Here is a 22,894-nt window from a genome sequence, read left to right as displayed (position 1 = left end):
AAGATAGAATCTCAGAGTTGTTTTGATTTGCATTTCCCTGATGACTAAGGAGGTTGAGCATTTCTTTAAGTGTTTCTCGGCCATTTGATATTCCTCTGTTGAAAATTCTCTGTTTAGTTCCAAGCCCCGTTTCTCAATTAGGTTATTTGGTTTGGTGGTGTTTAATTTCTTGAGTCCTTTATATATTTTGGATATTAGACCTTTGTCAGATGTAGGGTTGGTGAAGATCTTTTCCCAGTCTGTAGGCTGTCGCTTTGTTCTCTTGACAGTGTCTCCTGCCTTACAGAAGCTTCTCAGCCTCATGAGGTCCCATTTATTAATGGTTGACATTAAGGCCTGGGCCGTTGGTGTTCTGTTCAGGAGGTTGTCTCCTGTGCCAATATGTTCCAGGCTCTTCCCCACTTTTTCTTCTAAGTGACTTAGTGTCTCTGGGTTTATGCTGAGGTCTTTGATCCACTTGGATTTGAGTTTTGTGCAAGGTGACAAATATGGGTCCAGTTGCATTTTTTTACACATAGACCTCCAGTTAGACCAACACCATTGTTGAAGATGCTATCTTTTTTCCATTGAATGGATTTGGCTTCTTTGTCAAAAATCAAGTGACCATATGTGTATGGATTCATATCTGGGTCTTCGATTCGATTCCACTGATCAACCAGCCTGTTGCTGTGCCAGTACCATGCTGTTTTAATTACTATTGCTGTATAGTACAGTTTGAGATCAGGTATGGAGATTCCTCCGGAGCACCTTTTATTGTACAAGATTGTTTTAGCTATTCTGGGTTTTTTGTTTTTCCATATGAAGTTCAGAATTGAACTTTCAATGTCTTTAAAAAATTGTGTAGGTATTTTGATAGGGATTGCATTGAATCTGTAGATTGCTTTTGGTAGGATGGCCATTTTTATTATGTTAATTCTCCCGATCCATGAGCAAGGAAGATCATGCCATCTTCTCAGGTCATCTTCAATCTCTTTCTTCAGAGTTTTGAAATTTTTTTCATACAAGTCCTTCACTTGCTTAGTTAGGGTAACTCCTAGATATTTTATATTGCTTGTGGCTAATGTGAAGGGTGTGGTTTTCCTAATTTCTTCCTCTGCAAGCTTGTCATTTGTGTATAGGAAGGCTACAGACTTTTTTGAGTTAATTTTGTATCCAGCCAATTTGCTGAAGGTGTTTATCAGCTTTAGGAGTTCTCTGGTGGAGTTTTGAGGGTCACTTATGTACACTATCATATCATCTGCAAATAGGGATAATTTGACTTCCTCCTTTCCCATTTGGATACCCTTGATCTCCTTTTGTTGTCTTATTGCTCTGGCTAGAACTTCGTGTACTGTATTGAAGAGATATGGAGAGAGTGGGCAGCCTTGCCTTGTTCCTGAGTTTAGAGGAATTTCCTTGAGTATCTCACCATTTACTTTGATTTTGGCTATTGGCTTGCTGTATATATCCTTTATTATGTTGAGGAAAGTGCCTTGTATCCCCAATCTCTCTAAAACTTTAAACATGAATGGGTGTTGAATTTTATCAAATGCTTTCTCTGCATCTAAAGAGATGATCATGTGGTTTTTTATATTCAGTTTGTTTATATGGTGGATTACATTGATGGATTTCCATATATTAAACCATCCCTGCATGCCTGGAATGACGCCTACTTGGTCATGATGAATGATATCTTTGATGTGTTCTTGTATTTTATTTAGTATTTTTGCATCTACGTTCGTAAGAGAAATTGGTCTGAAATTCTCTTTCTTTGTTGAGTCTTTGTGAGGTTTAGGTATCCATATGACTATGGCCTCATAGAATGAATTTGGTAATTTTCCATCCATTTCTATCTTTTGGAGTAGCTTGAATAGTATCGATATTAGCTCGCCCTTGAAGGTCTGGTAGAATTCTGCACTGAAACCATCTGGCCCTGGGCTTTTTTTGCTTGGGAGACGATCAATGATTGCTTCTATTTCTGTAGGGGAAATGGGACTATTTAGCTTGTTTATTTGTTCTTCACTCAACTTTGGCAAGTGAAATTGATCAGGAAAATCGTCCATCTCCCTTAGATTTTCAAAATTTGTGGCATATATGCCTTCAAAGTAGGATCTTATGATTCTTTGTATTTCTTCAGTGTCTGTTGTTATGTTTCCCTTTTCATTTCTGATTTTGTTGATTTCAATTCTGTCTCTCTGCCCTTTAGTTAGTTTGGCTAATGGTCTGTCTACCTTGTTGATTTTCTCAAAGATCCAGCTCTTGGTTTTGTTGATTCTTTGGACTGTTTTCTTAGTTTCTAATTTGTTAATTTCACCCCTGAGTTTGATTATTTCCAGACATCTACTCCTTTTGGGTGTTGATGTTTCTTTTTTTTCTAAGGCTTCCAGTTGTGTCGTTAAGATGCTTATGTGCGATGTTTCCAATTTCTTTTTAAAGGCACTTAGTGCTATGACTTTTCCTCTTAGCACTGCTTTCAATGTATCCCACAAATTTGGGTATGCATTTTCCTGCAATTTTTCCAGTTCCACTCTATGTGCTTCTTTTATGTCTCTCACCTGCTTGGCTGCGTCTTCCTGCATTTGATTACGAATTTTATTTGTTTCCTCCATTATCATCCTCATTACTAAGGATTTGAGGTCATTTTCTTGTATTTCCGTTGTATTTGAGTTCTCTGGGTTGTTTTCTTTGGGATAGCTGGAAACTGGAGACGCCTTGTTGCTTTGGGTTTTTTGCGTATGCTTTTTCGCTGTCCTTTAGACATCTTGCCATCTTTCTTTTTGTTGGGTAGCTTCCAGAGTTGGATGGAGGGAGCTGATAAGAGATTCACTTGTTTTCTCATGATTTCCGTAGGCTGGAAGCTCTAATGCTTCACTGGTGTGGATGTTAGGAGGTTAGCCCTGTTGTTTTGGAGTCTCACAGCCAGTGATCCTCAGCTCCCCTGTTCTGTGGGTCCTGCAATCGTTCTGGGTCTCTGAATGAGCGTTGGGTCAGGGCAAGGTATCCACAGCCTTCTGTGTCCCTTGCCAAGTCCAGCCAGCAACACTGGGCCCGAACCACGGGCTGAACTCAGCTAGATTCTCAGGGCCTGAACCGTCTGCCGAGCTCAGCTAGGGATTCTGGGCCCAAAATGCACACAGGGTCCAGCCAGAATTTTTGGGCTGGGACTGCGCACCAAGCTCAGTTAGGGGCTTTTGGCCCAAAGTGCGTGCTGTGGTCAGTTATTGACTCAGCGCCCCAAACTGTCTGCCAAGCTCAGCCAGGAATTCTGGATTCAAACTGCACACTGTGTCCAACCAGAGTCTTAGAGCCAGTGGAACTGAGCGCTCCACCCAGCTTGTGTCACAGCAGGAGAACTGTGGCTGTGCTGAGCTAGGGCCTCAGGCAGAATTGCTTGCTGAGCTGAGCCAGAACCAGGGACTCTGGTGCCGAACTGTCCGCCGAGTCCAATCTGGGTCCCAAGGCCCCTCATGACCAAATCCTGCCCAGAGTCCCCTCTTCCACAGCAACTCCCATTGGCCACCACACCAATCGCCTCCACTGGAAGGCTCTGAGCTGCAAACCTCAGCCACCGCCGCTGGTGCCGCTGGTGCTTCGCTGATGCTGCCTCTGCCGCTGCTGCTCCGATCTGAGAAAATCCCGTGTGCAGGGGCACACAGGTCCTCACACCCTGGTTACTCCGAACCATGGAGCACTCCTACTGCCGTGGTGTGACCTCGGTGTTCCTGGCTCAGAAATCTGTGCAATTCCCTGAATTGTTCACTGGAGCCTCCAAACATGGTCCACACTGCTCGCCGCCATCTTGGATCTAATCGCATCTTCTATTTCTTTATTGGTGATGGGTATCTACTATGAATAGTGCTGCAGTAAGCATGGATGTCTAGGTAGCTCTGTGGTATGTTGACTTAAAGCTCTTCGGATAAATACTCAAGCTTAATGAGGGTCGATAATATGGTACTTGTAGTTTCAGCTAGCTTAGTTATTTGGAGAATTTCCATACTGATTTCCTCAGTGACCATCCTGGTTGACATTCTCACAAGCAGTGTATAAGGGTTCCACTTTCTCATGCCCTTAGCTACATTCATTGCCTGTTTGCTGTGCTTGCTTTGCCTCTTTGAGACCTTTGTTATGCAGCCCAGGTGTCGTCTCCCAGCAGTCCTCTTGCCTCAGCTTCCCAAGTGCTGAGATTTTAGATGTGTGGCATTTGTTTTATTGATGACAACAATTCTGATCGGGGTGAGAGAGAATCTCAGCACATGAAAAAAAATATTTTCCTGATGGCCAAGAATGTCAGACCCTCATTTTGTTGTTGTTTGTATTTACATTAAGCATTTGTACTTTTGAGACTTGTCTATTCAGTTCACTTAAGGTCAGATGTTTTGACCCTTGCAGAATTCCATAAAGAAGACAGTGGTAGAAACACTTCAGATGACTTAACAAGAAATAACTCATGACTCTGGACATGAGAATTCTTTCTTCTTCTCTTGGGTCCCAAGGAGGACACAAAAACAGAGGGAGAACAGCTTGTCAGTGGTTTGGCAAGATGTTCTAGGTAGATTTTTCTTTTGGTAGTTCTGACCTGTGATAGGACAAACTTGTGAGGTGAGGGAGTCTAGGACAGGGAGAGGCTGTGGAGAGTGGGCTTGTGGCTGTACAGGCAGTATCGGGAATTCAAACATTATTACACATCTGGATGGGGAAAGAGACCATTAATGTGGAGTGAGAGGAACCTGTACTCTTGCTTTTTTCTATACTGACATGCCACATTCCCAGTGTGAGTGTAGAGAAGATGGCTGGACACAGCGTCTTCACATATCCAGATAAGTATAAAGAAAGAGCATCTGAAGTTAGGAAGGAACAACTGGTGATCAAGGGGAAATAAAGGGGCTAAGAAGCAGGTTTCAAGAGAGCCAGATAAGTGGTCTGTGAGGTAATAGAACGGAGGAAGAAAAGTAGAAGGACTTGGGTGGTGTGGTCAGAGGAGGAACATGTGTTGTCATGGTTTCCAGCTAAAACACCTGACTCCTGTGTGATGTCATGGGAATGGGTTTGCCGAATTAGGCTGGAAGGAAAAGTGACAAGGACAGAGCTGATTAAGGAGCTGGAAGATCAGATGTAACTGAGTCAGCATGGTTGAGGGCCACTCTGGGGTGGAAAGAAACCCTGAGATATGAGAGTTGTGATCTTTACTGGGAGGCGTGGCGGGAAGGGTAGGATTGCATAGAACATGGGCACATTGTGCAAGATGGGGAGTCATCCTCAATTACCAAAATAAGTTAGCAACAATGTTATAACACCCTGAACTGTGGCACAAAGCCTGATTCCTACTGACTTTCAGCCTGCCCTATCACCTGCTATCCAAGGACAGCCCCTGAAGGTGGCAATCCACTCTTTCATTGAGCCATCAGCAACATCTACCCACAATGTTCCCACTTTGGCCAGAACTCATAAGGCTAAAGACTTCCTCCTGCCATTCAGGGTCAGGTTTTAAAACAGCTTGAGTATGGGCTAGCAAACATGTTTCAGAACACGTTCCTGAGCACAGGAGGGTAGAGGAGGAGGAGATGGAGCCTGGTTAAGGCTTCAAAAGGCATTTCAGCGTCTGGCCCCACCCAAAAGTTCACGAGTAGGTGTGGTGTTTCCCTACTTCCCAGTTGAGGTTGATACTTGGGTAGTGAGTGACAAGCAGCCTGTCGCTCATAAATGAGGCCCTGTTTAAAGTTCAAGTAATAGCTGGATGGTGATTATTTGTCTCTGACCAACACTCAGCACACAGACACACACACACACACACACACACACACACACACACACACACACACAAAGAATAGGAAAAAAAGGTGCACTTCTCTCTAAAAGGCAGCAAATGTGGACAAATATTAGCTCTTGGAAATAAAGGGGGAAGTTATTCATTCACTCAGCAACATTTTCCAAGCCATCAATCTTCCGGGGATTTCTATTGCTTTAATCATCAAGGTTGTTTATTTGGAGCAATTTCTGAAAGAATAAAAGTACCTTTGCCCTTTATCTGCTGTCATCAAAGCATCCATTAGGGGATAGGAGCCCTGTAGGGAGGCTCAAGGGATTATTCAGAAAGGTGCTCAGAAGCACAGGGGGAATCCTGCCTTCCTCCTCCCCAGGCAGCAGTGGAGTTTCGAAGGTAATCTGAAAGGTGGGTTTATCCTCAGGTCTGTAGCAATTTGAACAGGATTTTGTTCAAGGCTACCCTATAGATGAAAGCAAGTTAAGAGGGCTAGAACAAAGACTGGCCGCCTGCCGATCTGCATAGAGCTTGCTGATGTCGCCCAGCCTGGGCCTTCTGACAATGGGCTCAGGAGGCCTTAGATGCAGGCAGGGTCACAGGGAGTCATCTGTCATCTTCAGGGCAGAGAGGTGGGAGAAGAAGGTGTAGGCAGAGCATCCCCCAGCCTGCCGAGTTGATTCTGCTTGGTGAGTCAGTAGAATGAGAAGAAAGTGCGTAGACCCCTGGAGAAAACAAACATACAACTTCTGTGCATACGGACATACAACACACATGTATACCCAGAATACATAAGCACAATCTACACATAAACACACATGCCAAGCAGCATGTATATATGGCATACTACATATAGCCATGCATATATCCCACATAGGCATATGTACATGTGTACGTAATCACACAGGTACAAGCTTCTGCCACCCATTGCATCCCAGGGCCATTACTCTTAGCATTTTCTTCAGCCTCCCCATCCCACCTCTCCATTGCTCCCTAAGATACAGTACTGAACTGTATCAGCCCCTTCAGACTGCCCTTCATGTTGTCTTGTACAGCAGCATGACTCCATCTCTGTAGTGTCCTAAGTCACCCAATCCTTGCTCTGTAGGTCCTGGGGAGCAAGGCCTGGGAAAACTTTGCTGCCAGGGAGATTTCTCACTGGGCCCTCGAGGAGTGTTTATTTGGCATGGTTTTCTCCCAAGGCTTGTCTCAGTACTGTGCTATGTCAGTTGTGTGCTCTGTGCTCATGGGAAAGAGAGGTCAGCAGTGATGGACACATTAGTACATGTGCTCCCATGCAGGCACACCCACTCAACCATAAATATCCATGTGGAAACAGGTAATTACAGACACATACAACTCCAAGACATCTGAACAGGTACCCCAGAGTTCTCATCTCTCAGACATACACATACCCCACCCATGATACTGTTTATACACTCATACTATACATTACAGCAACATACATGCTCACACACATATCCCATATGCACCATAAAATATCTATGCACACAACTCATGGATATGCACCCACATACCCACAGCATACACAAACAAGGGTGGCATGCATGTACAGACGCATACCTGATAGTGAAAGAGAACACACCCAGGTTTCATCTGTGCATCTAAAGGTGAGCACACAGGTAGGCACACAGCAACTGAACAGATGCACCCATGTTCTTCTACTCTCACACACTAAATGTAGAACCCTCCACAGAGCCCCATACTACCTTGTTAGAGGGGTTTCTGAAATTATATAGACCCTGAGGGGATAGGGCAGTTCTGCGCCCACTAGGCTCTGTACAAAAGGCAGGTAGTGATCAGTAGGATTGCTCTGGACTAGTGTTTCTCAGCCTGTAGGTTGTGACTCACTTGGGGTCCCATATCAGATATCTGACATACCAGATATTTATTAACAGCAAAATTACAGTTATGAAGTGGTAATGAAATAATTCTATGGTTGGGAGTCACCACAGCATGAGAAACTGTATTCAAGGGTCACAGCATTAGGAAGGTTGAGACCCCACTGCTTCAGATCCTAGGGTGTCAAGGTCCCCAGACTGAAACAAGAGAGGAAGGCCAGGCCAGCTGCTGTTGGTAGTGTCCTCAACTCTACAGTGTCCCCATCAGCAACTTTCTCTGTGGTCCTGTGTAAGAGACTCCCTCTTCTGAACCTCAGGCTGCCCCTCTGTAAAATGCAACTGATGTGAAAAGCAAGTGAAGGAAAACTGGTATGCAGATGTGAAGTCGTTTGCTTGTAGCTATGACAGGATAGCTGACGAGAAGAAGCAACTGAAGAAGGGGTGGGCTTTTCATCTTAGCCTTTTAAAAGGATATATTTTGCATGCCTTTAATCCCAGTACTCGGGAGGCAGAGGAGGCAGAGGCAGGTGGATCATTATGAGTTCGAGGCCAGCCTAGTCTACAAAGTGAGTCCAGGACAGCCAAGGCTACACAGAGAGACCCTGTCTCGGAACAAAAAAGATATGTTTCATCACTGTGAGGAAGTCAGGGTAATGGGAAATTACTTCAACTGGTTGCATCCCACAGGCAGTCAGGAAGCAAAGACAAATTAATACTGGTGCTTGGCTCCTTTCTCTGTCTCTCTCTGTCTCTGTCGCTCTCTGTCTGTCTGTCTGTCTGTCTGTCTGTTTCTCTCTCTCTCTCTCTCTCTCTCTCTCTCTCTCTCTCTCTCTCTCTCTCTCTCTCTCTCTCTCTGCCCCTAGCCTGTAGAATGTTGCTGCCCACAGTAAGGTATGCACCCCTCCCATGATTGTGGAGCTTGTCAAGTTGAGAATCAGCATTAATTACCACAAGGTGCAAGGTGCTTGAGAGCATCTAAGTATACTAAGACTTTCAGGACCTTTTCCCAGAGGCCAGGGCATGAGTGCCATGACTCCTGGACTGAAGGTCCCAGGCACTGTCATCTTTTCTCTGCTGGGTCCTGACTTTTCAACAGAACTTTCAAAGGTCATTGATTTTTTTCATTTCACATAGTCTCTGGAGTCTCCCAAAGTAGATGAGATAATGTGGGAGAGGAAGTGGGCATGGTGCTGGAGGTAGGCTTAGGGGTGATGCTTACCCACTCTACAGAGACTAGGGTCTGAGTTAACTGTGGTGTTTGTGGACAATGAAGGATCTGACTCCTGCTGAACCTTCATTCCCAAAGTAGTTGCCCATGCTCTCAGACTCCCTGGGTCTGCAGTGTTGCTGGAAGGTGCCTCTGCCCACATCCAATAATCCTATTGTCTGGAAGGATACAGATGCATCTTAGGTAGATGATATTTTTATGTCCTGACACGTGAACAAAGGTATCTCCAAGTTTTAGCCAATCCTTTAGAAATCAAGTTGATTACTTCCTTCTGTGAGGAGGCTTTTCTGAGCACACTGAGTCCCAGTGTCATCCACCAAGTGCCCTTATGCCACGGGTATTTCTCTGACCCAGAACAGATACTGCAGACAACAGACTCATGTATTGGTGAGCATATTTTCTCTGCTAGACTCTAAATAATTTAATTAAATGAATTATTAAGGGGTATGTGTGTGTGTGTGTGTGTGTGTGTGTGTGTGTGTGTGTGTGTGTGTGTGAGAGAGAGAGAGAGAGAGAGAGAGAGAGAGAGAGAGAGAGAGAGAGAGAGAGAGAGAGAACATATGTATATACTAAGGCACATATGCAGGCATCAGAGGACAATATCAGGTATCACTCCTTGCCTCCCATCTTTTTATTCTCTGTGTAGCCCTGGCTGTCCTGGACTCACTCTGTAGACCAGACTGGCTTCAAACTCACAGAGATCTACCTGCTTCTTCCTCCTGAGTGCTGGGATTAAAGGTGTGCACAACCACCACCCATCTTCCATCTTCTTTGAGACAGAGTCTCTTGCTTCCTGCTCTGTATGCCAGATTAGTTGGTCCACCCACATCCAAGGGTCCTCTCATCTCCACCTTCCATCTCCTGGCAAGCATGCTGGCATCGGAACCACTGTTTAGTGTACCTAGGTTTTCAGGGGCTCTGTGATCTGAACACAGGTCTTCACGCTTGTGTGGCTGGTGCCTTTACCTGCCTAATCTCACTCTTAGCACTTCTCAGAGGACATACACAGTAAATGTTGTAGAATCCTTAATTCCACTGCATATTTGTGATCCTGGCCCTAGCTGGAAACCCTGTGGACAAGGGAATGGCCCCAAGAAAATTAGTGCTCACATAGTACATGACAGGAGACACAGGCGAAGAAAGGACTGTGGCGTTTCAAGGAAGAGAGGTCACATCTGCTTGAAGTCATAAAATTTTTTTCTGAAAAAAGTTGCCCTTGGGCTGAGCTGTGCACAGTTGACTATCTTGCTTCCAATCCTCCACGTTGGACATCTGTGACTATCCTGTTTTTGATCTTTATATAACTCATTGTTTCCTGGGGTATTGTACAAAATGGTCTCATCAATTTTCCTAAGCCTGGTTTCTCCTGGCAGATAGACTGGGTTCTGCTTCTTTGGCTATAGTGTCCCTCCTCTGAGTGGGCAGCTATCTCTCAGAAGCAATCACTGTACTGTGCACATAGCGTCACCACACCCTTGGGCATGCGGCGTTAGTGGCCACTTACATATGTGTAATTTTCTTTTCAGGCCGTAAGCTGCCTGTGGCCATCTGCCCAGGTGCCTTTATTTCTCTGTACACGGCAGAGAGGTGATCCGCAGTAGGTACCTTATGGAAAGCTGAAAGGGAGACTAAGACAGGTGGAACTGTCGGGAGCCTGGTGGCTTGGAAGGACTAGTTAATTCCCAGATGTTTCCTGCAAGGAAGATGATGTTTCCAAGTTGAATTTTGCTGGGGAAACAGTGACACAGAATGCATTTCCCCCCTACCCACAGGTGCTCGCCATTCACCACACAGAGAGTTGATTTTTCTTTTTTCAGAGAGAATTGAACAAATTGTTTTTTTAAAGGACTCAATCTAATAATAAAATTATACCACCTAGAAAATATCTCATCTTTGATTTTAGAGTTATTTAAATCGAACGGCACCTTTCTCAATTAGAATGCACAACTACTGTAAGCTCTGTAAATGACTGTTCCCCCCCCCCCACCTCATTTTTATGTGTTCTGGAAAATGTGGGGAATTACCTACTAAATAATCATTTCTCAGCAAGCTTTGAACCAGCAGCAAGAGTTCTAGAGCCTCTATCAAATCATTGCTGTCCTCCTCTGGACCTGTCTGGCAGGTAAGAACTGAAGACTAAATGGCCACAGACCACATGGGAGCAGTGGCCACTATCTTGCCAATCAGTTTGCAAAGGTGAGATAGGGGCAATACACACAGAAGGGAGACTAGACAGACCTCACATCTTGGCTACATATTGGACTAGCTATGAACCTCTTGGAATCTCTCTTATAAGCCATAAAGTGGAAATTCCAGTGTCTAAATGGATATGGTTGTGCTACAAGTTGAAGATCAACTGTCTGTCCTGGACCTCTGCACTTGGCAGAGAACAGATGTGGGGTAGAAATTTCTGTCACCATCATTATATGTGGCTCAAGAGAAAGTCATAGAAGTTCACATAACCTTTGGTTGGTTCTTGTGGTGGTTTGAATGAGATGCCCCTCATATCCGCAAGCATTTGGACACTTGGTCCCTAGTGGGTGGTGCTGTTGGCAGCAGCTTCGGTGGCACAGCCTAGTTCAAAGAGGTCTGACACTGGAGCTGGACTTTGAGAGATTAAAGACAGTGCCATTTCTAGTCTGTTTTTTCTGCTTTGTGTTCGAGGATAAGGAAGTGACCTCTCAGCTTCTCTCTGGCTGCCATGCCTGGCACCTGCTGCCTCTGCTGTCATCATAGACTCTAGCACTCTGGGACTGTAAGCCCAAATAAATTCTTTCTTCAATAACTGCCTTGATCACGGTATTTTTATTATAGTGAATAGAATGGTAACTAATAAAGTTCTCAACTCAGAAGAGAAATGTAAGTGCCATACAAAGAAGGACAGGAATATATTTGACACATTTAAAAACTTGATTTAAATCACTACAGACTTTTACTGCTTCTTAATATGATTTTAAAATGACAATATCATACTCAGCTATGCCAGTATTTTTTAACTACACTAATCAGATCAAGTTTTGAAAGTTTAAGCCAGATATCACTCTTCAGATGCTAATTTGACATAAGATTTATCCATGTTTATGAGAAAAGTTGTGAGTGTTTGTATGAATAGTATATAATACACATATATCATGCAAAGCACAATTATTTATAGCTTCATAAACTATGTATACCTGAACATACTTATCTAACAATTCAAGATATACCGATTGCTTTGTATGTCAACTTATTCCCAGGTGATAATTTGACTTAATATGATAGAAATTTTTATTTGGAGACATTAATAATTATTCATGTAATATGCAGATTACTAATAACTTTAAATACATAGTTCAGGTACCCATTTATTTTCATATGCTTGTGAGTACAGATAGCCTATTAATGAAAGCACATAATAAACTACTGCCCTGATTGTCCCCTTGTAGAGGCCAAGCACAGCCCAAGACACAAACTACATAGAAGATCCTATTACAAGAGATCCAAATGGGATCACACATAGCTTCCAAGTGGGACTTGGTTCATCACAACATGATGGGGCATTCTGTAACTCCGAGGATAAGGATTGCTGGGACCCATCAAACAAAACAGACTCTAGCTATCTGCACAGAATGGCTGCATGAGTTCCTTACTTTATGTGGTTAAACCTCTTTTTCTGTAACTCTGGCTCATTTCCTTTTCTTCTCTCTCCAGGGAGACTGGAAGAGCAGGTCATGACCTTTCTTATATTCAGCTGGGCCTAACAGGAGCCATAAAGATAAGACTTACTCTTCAAAGCCCTGGGACCACTGACAATTGCTCTGAGGATTTTCCTGGCACTTACTGGGAAGAGGTTTGGGGAAGCTGGGGTTCTTATCAGCTAGGAGCTGTTGCCTGGGACTGGGCTTCCGTGAAACTTAAAGAATGCCAGCTTCTAGCGATAACAGGGCACTTCAGAGTGGCACCTCAGCTGGGAGGCAGCCTAAGGCAGCCACAGAGAGCAAGCAGGACAGAACTGTACAAAGCCTCACTTTTTACTGTTTCTTGTTATTTTGATTATTTTTTTTTTAAATGAAGCAGTATTGTATTTGCAATAACTAGAGTAATATGCTCTGGATATGTAAAGTCACAGATAAAGTATTTTAACTGATGTGACAATTGGAGCTGGAATTCATAGACACTACTTTTAAGATAACCATGTCAAGAGTAACTAAATAGGTGGTTCCCTGTGGATAAAGAGGACCATACCTTCAGTTGTTTCCTGTTAGGACTGGAACTTGTAATTGATAGATGTTTACTTTTAAAAATGTTTTATTAGTTCTTTGAGGATTTCAGACAATGTATTTTGGTTCCATGTATCTCTCCCTCTTAAATTCTCCCAGATCCACTCTATTTTCCTAGCCACCTAATTTAATGGCCCTTTTGGTTGGTTGTTTTTAGACATTCTTGGGTCATAGAACATGGAGAAACTAAGCTGGTGTTCCCTTGGAATCCCTATGCCTGTTGGCTAGACTTCAGAGTGCCAGAAGGTGCTACCAAAAGAGAAAAGTGACTATCAGTCCACCCAGCGCTGAACTCTGTGAGCTACAATAACAACCTGCCTGGAGAGATAGGCACACTGGTGGCACGAACAGCACGGAAACATCAGACAACTTTCTGATCACACTTATAAGGCCTGGCCCACAAGATGAAGCCAATTCCTGGCACTGTTATGAAGCCAAGAACCAGTCGGCTCATAAGCCCTACGGAAGAGCCTATCGCTGTTATCCTGCTAAATGAACAGAGTGCTGAACTGACTTTCAAAGGCTTTTTGTTATGCCCAAGGATTAGTGGGTATCTCAACTCTTCTCAGAAAAAGCTTCTTTTTTCAGGAGATGGTGATTAATGCAGAGACTCCTAACTGCTCAAGGTGCAGAAAATAAGAGAGTAGACTGCTTATCCCTAACAAGTGCATCTATATCACACCCCATTCTTCCAGGGATCATTGCGGAAGAAGGGGAGAGAAGACTGTAAGGGGTGGTAGATGACTACAAGGAAACAGTGTTTTCTGGATGCGATGGGGCAACTGCACATGTGAACTCACAGCAGTTGTGACAGCATGCACAAGACCTGCATATGCTCAAGCCAGGCAAAATCTCCATGGAGAGGGCATGTGCCATGAAGTTCCACCTAACGCTAAGGATATTAGCAATTGAAAGCTGCTGGGAGAGGAATATTCAGGTTTTTAAAGGGTCTTACTTCTAGGAAGCCAACCATTTTTCAACATTACCTCCGCATATTCAAGAGTAGATGGCCAACACAAATTGGATTGACTCTTTTTTTTTTTTTTTTTTTTTTTTTTTTTTTAGTCAACAGAGTCTAGTTTTCTTTTGCTGGCTGGCAAAGCATAAGACACATTGAAGAAAAGCGGGTTCTTGTGATATTAGAAGTTTTACAAAGTTCTCTTTTGGTTTGCTATCACAGAGGTAGGCGTAGAGGTGATCTATATCTGAGAACATACTTTGGAGAAATTTCTCTGTAAGTGCTTAAGAAGACAGAGTGATTATGCATGTAACTAAACATATAAAACACACATACATGCACACATGCTCATGCTCACGCTTGTATGTAGGCATTCACGTATTTGTATAACTGCCAGCCACGTGCTAGCTACTTTAATGCCTATTGTCTTAGCTTCTCTTGATGACTTGGCTTCATCTACTAAGGTTCTTCTTCTCTATTTGGCTCCCAAATCCTGCTTACTGGTCTCCCTAATCCCTGTTGATTGACATGCCATGCTGTGGAGAACAAGTCTTTCTCTGTGGTCCCAGTTTAAATACTTAGAGTGGGGAGGTCCTCCAGTGGACCATGTGTCCCTTCCCATGTCTGACAAAGATGCACAGTGATGCTTATTTTTTGGAGAAGAAAAAGCTGTCTCATGGACATCTGGACCTCTTAGTGAAAGAGGAGAACATTTCCCAGAAGAGAAGTGCATGATGGGTACATTATACATGCCTTCTACAGATGGCCATTCAGTTTGTTCTTTGTTACAAAGGGGCTTTAAATGAATGTCACCTTTTTGCACTAATTCCGCCAGCTTTGCAGAACAGAAATTATCATCCTGATTTGACAGATGAGGAAACTGATCTCAAAGAGATGAAGCTGGGCCAGAGGTCACACAGCTAAGTGTCTGGGGAAGTATTCAAATGCTGATTTTCCAGATTCAAATTTCATATAGTGAAGAAGTCTGAAAGGCCTTCTAAATATTCAAAGACAAATTCAGTTGAGCTTTGTGTAATAATATTGGTGTGTGTGTGTGTGTGTGTGTGTGTGTGTGTGTGTGTGTGTGTGTGTACATATACATGTGCCTTTGACATTGGGTAATCCTAGTTTAGCTTTGGCAACATCTTCTTGTTAGCACATTTGTTGCATTAATAAAAAAGAAAACAACAATAGGATTCCTGGTCAAGCTAGGTGGCTCATATTTTGTAACTACATGATATTTTTAGGTGATCTAATGAAGAAAAAACTAACTTTTATCTTGCAGGGAATTCTGCCTCTATCACGGCTGTAAGTCAGAGTTTTGTTTGTTTTCCAAGTTTCCTTCAGGATTCCAGTAACACTTATGTCCTCATCCATCTATTCATCCATCAAAACATCCCTCTACTGGTATATCCATCCATCACGTCATCTATTCACCCAGAAGTCTACAGACGATGTGTGCTATGCCAGCAAGCTGGCCACTGAATGGCATGGAGATAATGGAGCCCAAACCCCGTCTTTAGAGAGTTTGCAGTCAAGGTTAGGAGGCACAGTTGCTAACAAAGAACTGCAGTAACACAGGCAGCTCTACTGAGGCCACCCATGATGCTCAGGCTGAGTGAAACAAACAAATACTCGCTGCACAGTAGGTGGTAGAATGTTCCTACACCAGCAAGATCTGCCACTTGATTGTAATTTGATAAAGCATCCACACATTAAAAAAAAAAAAAAAGATTAAAAAAAAAAAAAAAAGAGAGAGAGAGAGAAGGGTCATGAGCACAGAAAAAATCAAGACTAAAAGACACAAATGTCAGAATTTTCCTCATGGTGTCCAAGTGATACACATTACAGCTCATCGCCATCGATCTTCTCACTCTAGCCGCGTCCCTCAAGGAGCACTGCATCCTTCTCTGGTCCTTCTGCTTGAGGTAATCCTACTGCATATGTGGGGAGATAACTACCAGGATTCCAGGATGAGGCAGAGGCCTGAAATTTCCTGATGTTCTCGACTATTTCAGCACTGCCTCTTAGTATACTCAGTTGTCAACAAATGTGTTCACATCATACTGTATTAGGTTCAAGAGTCTTGAAGAGATGATTTTTTTTCAGACAGATTGTCCTGAAAGAATCCTATGCAGAGCCACTTAAACATCTAGAGACCATTTCCATCTATATAGCATCTTTATTTTCATCTTCTCCCTATTCACCTCGCTCGCTACTCCACCGAAGTATAACAGGTGCACAAGTGCATGGAATGATTCAAGCAAGTGGAAGAGGAGGCATAAATTATTAACTAGACCAGGAAGGACTGCAGACAGAAGGGGGATTTGAGCTGAGCCTTCATTGCGAAAATAATTTTGATAGGCAAGGAATGTAGGTGACCGCATTCCAGGCAGAGGGAAACACGTGAACAGCATGGGGTAGTCAGCGGTAAGCTCTATGAAGAGAAATGTGCAGGGGTAGATTGCTGGACATGAAAAACATCAGCAAACAATAGAAATGTGACTGGCTTAATACTCAAGAAAGTTCCAGTTAAGAAATTTGGATTTTTCCCTTAGGAAAACAAAGGGATTAAACAGAAAAAAAAATTGCAAGGGCCTGATCTTTGTGTTTGCATGATCAGTCTGAAAGGAAGCTGGGAGTGGACATAGAGAGCACCATGAGGGAACAATCAGATTGGACCAGGACAATCAATTTCTAATTAGGGAGGCAGAATTATAATTTCATGGGCTCTGTATTACTTCTTATACATGAGGTCATAATTTCTTCTGAATCATGAGAACTCCGTTCATGTCCATGAACTTTTTTGCATGTTGATTTCTTCAATCATTTCTGTCAACCAAACTGAAAACACCAGAAGTTTACAAAGCACAGATTCTGCACATTGTATGTTGCTAGGGACCTCTTGGATGGTGAAGAAAAAGTATTAAGAGATGGGTTTAAGTTTCCCTCAGTTTATTCCAATCTTGCAGATGGAAGAAATATGTGGGTCAAGAGCCTTTCCGGGTTCTGTGATGAATTGACAGTCTGTTTGGCCAGAGGGTAGCTTGTAGTTGAGTCTCAGGCAGAGGCAAGTGGAGAAAAAGGGGCCCCTGCTAGTAGGGATCTTTAGTGAGAGCAACCCTTCAGTGGATGTGATTTTGGATTCTACTGGGGCTGTGCCTTACTGGTAGAGCTAGGGAATGCTGGGGTGCAGATATTTCATGCCTGTGTCTCACACAGGGCACATAAGTAATAGGCTGTCCTTACCCCCAGAGGAAGAACAGTGGCGATATGCACACATCTCGATGGAGCAGAGTGAGACTTGTCTCTGGCTTGTCTACATGCAGCAACTGATGAATGAGATCCATGGGGCTTTACAGTTTCTGAAGATTGAGTACACAGTAACTCTGGGTGGCAGATTGGAGCCTTTCTGTTGTCGCAAACATGACATCGTAGTGCCAGTGGGAGAGAGACCAGAGGATGGAAGTAAATCACCTGTGCTGCCTGCATGTTCCTCTGTATGCCACCCAGGAAATCTGAAGACAAGGGGAGGCACCTCTGCAGCATTCCTGTTACAAGACACTTTCCATTGGGCCTCATGGTTTTCTAGATGGGGGAACTGAAACTTCCAAGAACACTGTGTGGTAACTAATAACCCATTTGACAAAACATGGACCACAGCCTATATCCTCTGTTTGCAAAGATCATATCCTTTCTGCTCAAACAGAAAGATCTTGTAAGCCTGAAAAAGCCTCAGTATTAGAATCTATAAAGAAAGCAGCACAGTAGGTGCCTATTTTAATCAGTGATGGTTTCCATGACTTCTGTTACAATACCACAGACTGGTTAATTTCACAACAGAAATTCATTTTCTCATAATTCTGAGGCTGTAACTGGCTTGTAGGTGAGTGTCTCATTTCTCTGTCTTCCCGCTGGGTGTGTGCATATCTCAATCACTTCTTATGAGTCTATGTTTGGGGAGTGGAGAGATGGCTGAGAGGTTAAGAGCACTGACTGTTCTTCCTAAAGGTCCTGACTTCAATTCCCAGAAACCACCTGGTGGCTCATAACCATCCACAATATGATCTGGTGTCCTCTTCCAGCATACAGGAACACATGTAGCCAGAATACTGTATAAATAATAAATAAATAAATAAATCTTTTTTAAAAAAGTCTATGATTGGGCAAAAACCTATGACCTCAGTTTAACTTAATTGCTTCTTTGGACAATTTGTCCAAATACATGCTAAGGGTTAGAACCTCAATATATGGACTTAACAGAGGCATTATTTATCTCATAAGAATGGTTTTAAAATGTGAAGAGTACTAAAAAAACATCTACTTAACATAGTTAAGGGAGCTCCATGAGGCTTAGTGGAAAACGCTCACTCATTTATTCACAAATACTTCTAAATTTCTCTTCGGTAAACAATCAGAGTGCCTCTAAGCCTGCTGGATGGCACTGAGTCAGCTTAGGTACACAGTTGTTATTGCTTTGATTCTATAGATCGGGGGAGGCGTATAGGAAGTCATAAAGCTGTCCCTGAAGCATCACACATACAGCATGGTCAAGAGGGGACTCGAACTTACATCTTGCCAACCTCATTCTCTGGGCAGGCAGCAGGGACTGGCAGAGGGGTGGGGTGGGAGCAAGGGAACGTAGTTTAGATTTAATGGCAAGCTCTTTCCATTCCTTTCCCACTTTTGCTCACATTGAAATTATTAAACTGACAGGGGAGGGGTAGGAATGCAGATAATATTGCTTTCAGAAAATGAGGCTCCATTGGGCGACCCTTTCCTACTGTCTCAGCTGAGAAAGAGCCCCTAGCTAGGGGGAATCAAATACTTTTCAAATGTCTCATTAAAATATAAAGGTGATTCTTGCATTGGTGCTATGATAAAGACTACAAAGCGCTGCTATGAAAACTCCCTCGTTTCCCCTTCTGAATAGGCCTCGGCTCCAGCAGCCGAATGAATTAGCGGCCACCCCATTATCTGTAACCCTTAGAGAGTGCAACTCAGGCTTTGATCTGCCAGTGTCAGGGAAACTGATAAAAACTCGTTCTGTTTCTAAGCTTTCCAGGCCTGAAATTCTCCTTTCCCTTCAGCGCGCTATAAATGACCCTCTGAAGTGGCTGGGCATTCTTTCACAGTCTTGTTTCCAATCTATTCATAACCACGGTTATCAATTATTATGCCAGCTGGAATTCCTGAGGGCCAGGAGGCTGTCGGGAGCTCTAATTGTGGTTCAAGGATAAAAGCAAAAACACACAAATTTTAGCCAATCATAATTAACTTATTCTCCAAGTGCAAGGGAAAAAAAACTGTTCCCCCCCAAAACAAAACAACACAAAACCAAGGCCTATGAATCCCCCTCTGCTAATCACTCCTGAAAGCAACCAGAAAGGGAGGGAGTGGGGGGGGGGGCAGGGCGCTTTTATTACCATGGTGGCTCTGGATTGGCTCTCCAAGGAAGGACTGAAGCCAACTGGCAACCAGAGAACTTCTCAAATCATTGGGGGCCCCCTTTTTTTTATTTTGAAAAAAAAAAAAAGACTCCTCATTTTTCAAAGTAGCATGATGTTTTCCAAGCTCCTGACAGGGCTTTGAATAAACAGGCATCAATTTCTCATTGAACCCTAACAACTGATTGAGTGGCCCCAAATATTTCATTAAATAAGAAGACCCGTGGTGCCTATCATATTAATAATGTGGGCACGTGTGACCTGGAAGAGGGCCTTGAGTCACCCTTTCACCAGGCAACAGATGCCCTGTAGACCTCAGCACAGGCTTCCTTCTTGGTAGGTGCTCCTCAGGTTAGCCTGTGTCCACACCCTGCCCCTTGGGCTTAGACTGGCCTGCTGCCAAATGTCCCTAAGGCATCTGGCTGGTGGCAGAGGCATCTGAATGGAGGGCTCATGATGTCATGGAAAAAGCATGGCTTGGAGGGTGACAGGTCTCCATTTTTAAGTTCCTGAGACTCAGTGTCCTCCCTTTTACAATGCTGATAGCAGGTGCAATTTTGTGGGATTGCTGTGGGGCCTAAGAGAAAAGCTCTCAGGAAAGTGCCTGACACAAGATGGCTGATAAATAAATGTTTGCTGTGGTTCTTAATAGTGTTGGAATATATGGTCTTAATAAATACTATTTCTCTTAAGGGTATCTAAAGACTGTAGTTTTATTTAGCATTAACACAAAATCTTTTTGTGACTCTTAGTAGGATAGCAGATTGGAGGGGCAGCACTTTCTTATAGCAAAGATACTGGGAAGGGCACCCCAAGAGGAGACATAATCAAAATGGCAAAAGGAAAGGGCAGGCATTCAAATGAAGTGATTAAATAGTCTAATTATTTCCAGGTAGAATAGCTGATGATGGAAAAGGCTTATTTGTATTTTGGTCACTGATATCTAGTACTTCAAAAGCAACTCAAAAGGATCCAACCACTGTGGGTTTTACTGTCAATGAAACCAAGAACCCAGTTCTATTTGTGACATTTGTTAATATGATGGCAAGCGTACGAGCAAAGCATAAAACTTTGATTTATGAAGGATATGCTGATACTCTCACGTTAGCTTTTGCTCCCTAAAGAGGCAAAAGCATATCATACTTTAAAAAGTAAAAAATAAAAGCTCATTTACATATGTAGAAGTGGGAGTTTTCAATGTATGCTCCTCACTGAGTATACACTGGATGGTCCCAGTAAGGTGGCTAGTCATCAGCTGTCCTTGGAGTACAGCCATGAAATTACAATGGCTGGACACAATAAGGATTATTGATGCTGACCCCACTTTGTGACCACACTGTAGTGACTAATCCATGTAAAACTTTTAGAACTTGGGAAGGGAAGGCTGGAAGAAACACATGAGCTCTCGAGGCCCTCAGCAGAGGAGTGATTCACAGTCTCCTGCCTGCAGTGCCCTTCCTCATCACACAGCCACTTCCTAATTACTAGGGAGACTGAGAAAGGTTGGAAAACACAAGGACCACTGCTGAATAAAAATTGCCCCTGCTCGCAGAGAACTGCAGTGACAGGGTATTGGCTGTTTGTTAAGACAGGGGTGAGCTGTTGGGATAAGCTCTGGCATAAAGGAGCCTGGAGACACTGATGAGGTGTTGTCTGGGGAAAATCCACACAAGACAAACATATATATACTCCAGATGGGGAGCCAAGGACAAAACAAAGTAACAATTTTATCGAAGTGATGAGCAAATGAGTTTTTTTTTTTTTTTTTTCTTGCTCGGGAGCATGAGTGATCTTCTTATCAACAAATAGCCATCAGTTGACAAAAAGCTCTCCAGCAAGGGGTAAGACTTCCAGACAATGCCCCTCTTCCACACTTAGATTTTGCCAGGCTTGATCTTGTACAGGTCTTCCGTCTGCAATCACAGCTGTTGTCAGTTCGTATGTGTAACTATCCTGCTGTGCCCAGAAAATGCTATTTTGCTACAATCATCCATTGTTCCGGCTCTAACAATATGTCTACCTTTTCTTTCACAATGATCCCTGATCCTAGGAAGGAGAAAGTGTGATATAAATGTTCCACTTAGGGCTGAAAAATCCCATAGTTCTCTTCATCTCGGCCAGTTGTGGGTCTCTGTCTTAACTTCCATTTACTGAATTACAAGCTTGTCTGATGAGGGTTGGGAGATGTCTTATCTATGATTTTGGATTGGTTAGTGTGTCTCTTTAATAGTCTAAGGGATCACAGTCCTTAGATACCAGCCTTAATCCATATGATACCTTATTTAGACAACCATTTCTCACTAACGATTTTCTTTTTTTTTTGTTGTTGTTGTTGTTGTTCACATAAGTTCACCTTTTAATTACAGCCAGTGTAGTGGAAATGTTAACACCTTGATTTGCATTCTTCATTACAGTGATCATCTTTTCATTTTACTGGTGCTTCGTGACAGTGGCTTTGAGCCTGTGCAAAACACATGGGGATCTGAAAACATCTCTTAGTTAAGATTTGGCTAAAGCAAGTGTCCTTTCTAATTCCTTTAGCTGCATCTTGCCTTGAGTCATCATCATCCAGATTGTATCCTCTTCTGTGGCACTTCTGTTTCGTTTAAATTCTTCCCTGGCCCAGTCCTGAAGGTATTTTCGGTCAGCATCGCTTGGAACTTGCCTAATGACCCGCAAAATCTTTCTGTAGAGGAGGAGAACTTGCTGCCTTCTCAGGAACTGCTTCAGCGTCAGTGCCGCAGGAGGTAAGTGGGAAGCAGCCATGTTGCCTATGGAGGCAGCTGCCTGGTGCCACTAATGATTTTCTTAATAAGAAAAATCTTGCCCAGGTATAGGACATCATGCCCTTGACTAAATCAATACTAAAGAACCCACCAGCACCCAGGTAGTTAGGCCCAAAATTGTTTTAATATAAAAAAAATGAATGATGGCTAAATATATTTCCCTCCCTTTCTAGAAGCCACCTGGAATGGGCTTCACATTGTAAATATTAGCCACTCCAACAGCTATCAAAATGCCTGGAAGCAGATCCTGGGTTCACCGCTCTGGAGTACAGCCTTGGAAGACAAATAGAAGTGAAAAGAAGTCTGGTGGATGGATGGACTTGTGGGGCCAGCAAGAGATTTTAATGGAATTTTTCGATATTTAAAAAGTGCCCCTCATCTTGGCTTCTCCTGGTTTCCTGCCTAGGACAGGTAGTGATAATCACTCTTGCCTTTACTTACCTGCTACAAATCAAGGACGCTCTTTCCTCCTTACAGCTGGCTGTTATACAAATGGAAGTAACAATTCACTTGTGGGGTCTGAAGAGATAGGCTCGCTCTAGGGGCATCCCAACTTCCTTGCCCAACACCCCTAATTCATCTCAAAGGAGTCAGATTGATCATCACCCTAATGGTAG

General features: G+C 43.2%; 1 protein-coding gene across 1 annotated transcript; it reads right to left on the bottom strand.

Annotated features, from left to right (window-relative positions):
• Positions 1-21,836: 21,836 nt before the first annotated feature.
• On the bottom strand, positions 21,837-22,278 carry LOC127195869 (LYR motif-containing protein 2-like). Its single transcript, XM_051153492.1, has one exon. It carries the CDS (start codon positions 22,255-22,257, stop codon positions 21,991-21,993), a length of 267 nt encoding a protein of 88 aa, XP_051009449.1. The 5' UTR covers positions 22,258-22,278; the 3' UTR covers positions 21,837-21,990.
• Positions 22,279-22,894: the final 616 nt, after the last annotated feature.

The sequence above is a fragment of the Acomys russatus genome, chromosome 1 (assembly GCF_903995435.1).
Source record: "Acomys russatus chromosome 1, mAcoRus1.1, whole genome shotgun sequence".
In the NCBI taxonomy this organism is placed as follows: domain Eukaryota; kingdom Metazoa; phylum Chordata; class Mammalia; order Rodentia; family Muridae; genus Acomys; species Acomys russatus.
Note: the sequence above shows the minus strand (reverse complement) of the source record. Positions and strands in the feature narration are given on the sequence as shown.

What these genes read in the sequence shown, in the direction of transcription:
- LOC127195869 (XM_051153492.1), bottom strand. Translation starts at nt 22,257, where the DNA reads ATGGCTGCTTCCCACTTACCTCCTGCGGCACTGACGCTGAAGCAGTTC.